General features: G+C 48.3%; 1 protein-coding gene across 1 annotated transcript in view; it reads left to right on the forward strand.

Moving 5' to 3' along the window:
- SPOCK2 (sparc/osteonectin, cwcv and kazal-like domains proteoglycan (testican) 2) overlaps positions 1 to 6,047 on the forward strand; it is a 39,222-nt gene that overhangs the window by 21,492 nt on the left and 11,683 nt on the right. The window contains exon 5 of the mRNA XM_015407681.1: positions 5,292 to 5,406. Coding sequence (XP_015263167.1) covers positions 5,292 to 5,406 — 115 coding nt within the window. The remainder of the gene's footprint in view (positions 1 to 5,291; positions 5,407 to 6,047) is intronic.

The raw sequence follows: 6,047 nt of genomic DNA on the forward strand, positions 1-6,047 counted from the left end.
TTTCTGTGTTCAGCCCAACACGATCTCGGCCAGGACATTGTCCGGCCAATTAGGTAGCTTGGCCGCATGGAATTTAAATTCAGCGAAGTACTCCCGAACCATCCTGTGCCCTTGCTTCAATGTGCGCAAGTGCACTCGTGCCCTTGGCCCCGCGTTTCGATCTTCGAATTGAGCTCGCAGTGCCCACATGAAGGCAAACATGTCATTGAGCTTGGGGCCCCGAGCATTGTGCAACCCCACGTACCATGCCGCTCCAGCGCCTCGTAGTCGGGCCGCCACCATGTCAATTCGGCTGCTGTCATCCGGGAACAGGTGGCCCGAGCGGTCTATGAATTTCTGCACTCGCACCACAAAATAGGAGAGTTCTTCGAGGTTGCCGTTGAACGTAGCTTCGATCAGGTCTATTGGGCGTGGGGTTACCTGCCCTCTTGGCCCGGGCGGTCGCGGTGCCGGTACGGGGACATCTCCTGGCCGCGGAGCCGGTACTGCACCCGGCTGCCCTGGCACCCCAGGTCCCGGTGCTGGTTGTCCCGGTTGCACAGGCGCCACCGGCGGTCTCCTCTCCCAAGCCTCGTCAATTGCTCTCGTGACCAAGTCCGGGATAGCCATGATGACTTCCTCTAAAGTTTGCTGTAGCAGCTGAATATTCCGATCAGCCGCTTCTACACCTTCCGTCAGCCCCTCATCTAGGGACACTCGGCCACTCCGGGCCTTCGATCGGTCCGTCACCCACGGTTTCGCGATCGGTTCGAACTGGGCTCCCAATGGAGGTAATCCAGCCACCGCGGTGAGACCCCTGTCATATAGGCTGTCTCTAGTGGGGCCTCCCGAGAACCTCTCCTTAGTCGACTCGGGGTTGAACTGGCTCCAGCTTTGTCCAGTTCGATTCCTTGATGATTGAGGTGTCAGGAACAGATGCGCCGACGAGTACCGGGGGACCGTTACCCCCACCGCTTCAGAAGCCAGTGGTTGCGTGGTCACCGGTACTGAGGCTGTAGTCACGGGGGGATTCCTCCCGCCATCAGGCTCGCCAGGTTCCCCTTCATCATCAGGGATGTTAGGTGGTGGCTTCCCCTCTCCGTTACTCATATCGGGATGGATAGATGCGCTGAGATAGGGAAGGATGGATTCTTAATAGTATGTCAGGACCCACAGCAACAACGAAGTACACACTTGCAGGAAGGTTTTACTTTTATTGAAGCTATAGATGCATGAACAGGAACACTGTTAGGAATGACGAGTAATCTAAGAGCATGACAGGTTATGGTACATTCAAATCAGCCAGACCCAATTACGGGAGTTCCCGCGCGCGCCATTAGGCCTGAGAACAAATGGTTATAATAAACAGCTTCCCACGACTCATCCTAGGGAAAGCCAAAGCAACTTCTCCAGCGACTCCTCCAGTGGCCTTGAAAGATACGCGTTGTGATAGCAAGGCAATTAAGTGCAAGGAAAGGAATTCTTATGAAAGGGAAAACAGGAAAACATTTGGCAGCTAGCTGACATGGGCACACAAACGTTCAGTATAGCCCTGACAGGGCTTCCTCTGTAAGGAGGTGACCTGAAAGATCTTCCCTAGGTGGCAGTTTTTGTGGATGTAAAATTTCCTAGGGATTCCCGGAATTACAGCTCATCTTCAGAGGACAGAGATCAGTTTCCCTGGAGAAAAATGGATGCTGTGGCATTGTTCCCCACTATGTCCCCATCCTCCCCAGGCTCTGTCCACAAATCTCCAGAAGTTTCCCAACCTGGATCTGGCAACTCTACCTCCCCCCCCCCGTCCCCCACCAGTGGCCAGAGAGGACCTGACAACCCTACATCCTGCTACCCATGAGCTGCTGCCTCCAGAGAAATCAGCCCTCCTTATTTCTTCCTTGCTCTCCCGAACCTCTTTTAAAAGTGGCCTGGCAAGCTGCGCGTGCCAGTTTCCAGACTCTTACAAGCTGCCTTCTTCTCATGAGCTCAGCTGCCATTTGTGGTTGGTTGCGGCCAGGACAACCAAAATGGTGTCCTAGCTCTTGTTGGACGAATTTGTGAGATGAGGCCATCTTCTGAGAGTTCAAGAAGCCCAAGGAAGGCATACATGGCTTGACATCCAATTTTTAGAGAGGGCAGAGGCAGCAAAGGGGTAAGGAGAGTATAGCTCTTTGGGCCAGGGCAGCAGCAGCGTGGGGTCTTGTCTCCACCTCAGGTGGCCAAATGCCTTGAGCCACCACTGAGCACCAAGCTTCTGTAGCTAGGCCTTGGCTTGGGATTCATCCACAGCAGCAAATTAGTTCAAAAATAGCAAGCATGAGTTGCACAAATTCATCAAAAATAGCAAGCATGAATTGCAAGCACTTTATGCATCAACAGTATTAAGTAAATTATAATTTATATCTTAGCAGAAGCACCAGAGGTGATGTGACGGAGTGATACCAAGAATAATCACCCAATAATAACACCTTTGGTTATTCCTGCTAATGTATAACCAAAGTACAGACTTCTAAAGAAATTATATAATATACAGCCAATTAGTAGAAACACTAGGGGAAGTATAATTGGGTGATTTTTAAAGATAATATCAGGTAATTATGAGCTGGTACTTTTAATCTTTTGAGAACAGCTACAGTGTTCATTGCTAGACGCTAGAAATCTATAAACCTCCCACTAGTGCTGCTGTGGTTAAAATAAAAAAAAAGAAAAATATGATGATTATCAAACAAAGTAAAGCTGAAGAAAAACAGTAATTTTGAAGACCCCTGAAATTGGTCTGAGAGGCTTCAGTTCCTGTAGAATGAATACATACTTGTTTTGTCTCTCTGCTACATTAGTAAAATGGTGTTTGCAGTTTTTGAAACAATATGAGAACCTGCAGTACCTATTTGTTAGAGGTGAAGTAGGATAAATGTACACACTGTACACAAAGCAATCCTCCTTTCAGACCACTTTCCACATTATGTTATTCTCTCTAGTCTTGGTTGTGTGTGTTAATACGCTGATGTCAAGGTGGCAGGCCTAGTACTTTCTAGAGATAAAACACCATTGATTCTGACATTGTGAATGTGATTGAAATCTGTAAAAACAGCTGACGGTAGTAATAAAAGTTAGGTCGGAGGTCAGCTGACTTTCCCTCTGGGCGAAATGAAGCTCCCAAGGGCCTCTGGGTGGTGGTGCAGTGCTATAATGATTAGATGTGGATGTTGCATGTGTTACATTGCAACATAGTACAATGGAGCTCTACAGGGTAGTGTGACTCACCAAGCTCATTTGTTTAGCCGCCATTGAGCTGTACTGACCTACTTTTTCTGCCTTCTGGCTATTGCAACCGGGAGACTATTTCAGCACAGCCTTTTCACACATACAGTTGCATTTAACTCTCTCAAAATAGCTAGTGAGTCTTGTGAAGAAAGGCCCTCTTCTCCTACCCACGGGTAAAGTGATGCAGAGACTTACCTCAAAAATCTTGTTTGAGTATTCGGTCCCCTGCTGAAAATTAGGTGCCGTTTCATATAGCCCCAAAGTCAGCTGGGAGCATGTGAAGAATTCAGAGCTTATTCAGAGCTGGCCAGGAGGCAAAGTAATTGTCTGATTGCGCTGTGCAGCGGCTGGGAGAGTTTTCAACAGAGAGGGAAGATCGTTATTAGACTTCCCTCCATTACGTACTGAACTCTGATCTGGAGCATTCACACTTGACCATATTTAATGGGTTGCCAGCCTGCAGGTGGCAGCAGATGAGATCCTGCTATTACAGCTGATCTCCTGGCGGCAGAGATGAGTTCCCCTGAAGAAAATGGCCGCTGTGGAAGGTGGGCCCTATGGCATTATACCCCACTGAAGTCCCTCCCCTTCTCAAACCCCACCCTCCTCAGGCTCCACCCCCAAAATGTCCAGGTATTTCCCAACCCAAAGCTGGCAACCCTGCAGATTTTGCACGCTTTTGAATTTACCACCCTCTCTGGTATGTTTGGGCCCTGTGACTCTGCCATTCACTTTTCCAGCAAGAAAACCCAGACCATCCTCTCTTTGTTAGGCCCTATATGAGTTTCCAGACTAGGATTCTCATCTTCCCGTACCTGACACAAACACCCATCTGTTATTAGAAGGTTATATGTACATCCTGTGAAATCACAGCAGGTCAGCCAATGGCTGGGAAACATTCGCTTGCAGGAGACAGGCAGCCGCTCTGTAGCCTATTATGTATCTAAGAATGTTGGAAGCCTAGCCTGATTAGTTCAAAACCAGGACACAGCAGGAAATTTCATTCAGGGAGATTAGCCCTAAGAAGATTCATTGTTATTTGTTTCCTTCCTCATTGCCTGCAGCGTTAAAAGTTTAAAAAACAAACAAAAGTAACAGGATCAAGAATACTGCCTTGCCACAAAGTCCTTCTGTTGCAATCTGCCCTTGGAATTTGTCAGGATAAACAGAAGAGAGCCTTGTTGCTAGGATGTAGATCCACTCAACTAGTGCGCTGAACCAAGGGACAGGTTTCAGTTTATGAGAAGGAAGCAGAAAGCGATGTTATTGTATATTGGGACAATAGCACTTAGGAAGCTGGTCCCAGGGGTGCCTCTGACCTCAGATCCTGGGGTTCATAATGAGTTAGAAACCAGGCTTGTGCAAAAGAGAGCCAGTCTGGTATAGCCAGAGATCAAGCGTGGTGTAGCAGTTAAGAGCGTCAGGCTAGAACTTGGGAAGCCTGGGTTCAAAGTGGGACTTGGCCATGAGGGTCACTGAGCCGGCCACTCTCTCTCAGCCCAAGATATCCCACAGGGTTATTGTGAAGATAAAATGGAGGAAGGGAAAGCTACAGGCTCTACCCTGCACTCCTTCAGAGGAAGAGTGGGATTTTTTTAAAAAATAACAGGTTCAGGGGTGTTTCTATTTGTATAGGATGTCAGTATATGCTGTTGTTGGTTCCCTTGATTAAGGTATTGTTCTTAACCTGGTTGATGGATCAGCTGCCATCAGGGAGCAATTAGGAAACATTGTTTGTGGCATTTGGAATAGTTAAAGTGAGCATGTGAATATTCGTCCGTCACATTGAATTTCAGATGAGCGTTTGTCTTTGTTCCTAGTTTAGGGGTGGCACTCTCTCTTGCCTTAAGGATTTATGGCCTTTGTTGGGCAGATTAGATGGGGGCTGATAGATGAGGAGGGGCCTGTCAAGAACCAGGAGAAGAGCAAGCAAGATGAGACTAGAGCCGGCAGAGCTGCAGCATCAGAAAATGTGTTCGACTCAATCGGCAGGTGCTTAGGGTGGGCTTCTTGCACCCTCCCCTGACTTCTTCTCATTCTCTGTCTTGTAGTGTAAACTGGAGCAGCAGGCCTGCCTAACCAGCAAACAGCTGACAGTCAAGTGCGAGGGGCAGTGTCCGTGCTCAACCGAACATAACCCGACCTCAGCCACAGATGTCAAGCAAGGTCAGCGAGAACCATTTGCAAATATGATGGCTTCTATCCTCAGCTTCCCTCCAGAAGTAGATGCAAGTGAACAGCAGTGGGTGTGAGAGTGGCATTTCGACCCATGTTCTAGGCCTTCTGTCCTCTTTGACATCATCCAAGTACTGGCAAAACTTCCTTCCCCATTCACAAACATCACATCAGGGGCTTGGCTCCAGGCTATGTTTTCCAGCAGCAGAATGGAACTTTCCTGCGTCCCCTGTCCCCCCCACACACACACTGCATCCCACTCATGTCTACAAAATGCTACTCCTGGTGGGACCTTGAGTAATGATGCTGGGGTGGGGATTGCATCAGGAAGGGGAAACTGCCAATTTAGCCTGGACCCAGCCCATAGTGTGGAATACTTATTTTGCTGGGAAGGTTAAAAGCAGGTTGCACCTCCCAACAGCTGCCCACATGGTCGCTGCCTTCCATATTGTATCTTCGGAGTAGCCGTCCTGTTCTGAATGGCAGGGAAATTTAAAGCAGGAAGATCAACTTTTGGTTCAGTTCCAGAACAGATTCATTTGTGACTAAAGTTCAGTTCCTGTTTAAGCAGAAACAGTTCAGGAATTGGTTCAGAGCAATTCCAGAACTGGTTCAGTTCTGCTGTATCCTCT

Source organism: Gekko japonicus, unplaced genomic scaffold (genome assembly GCF_001447785.1).
Source record: "Gekko japonicus isolate JY-2015 unplaced genomic scaffold, Gekko_japonicus_V1.1 scaffold1627, whole genome shotgun sequence".
Lineage (NCBI taxonomy): Eukaryota > Metazoa > Chordata > Lepidosauria > Squamata > Gekkonidae > Gekko > Gekko japonicus.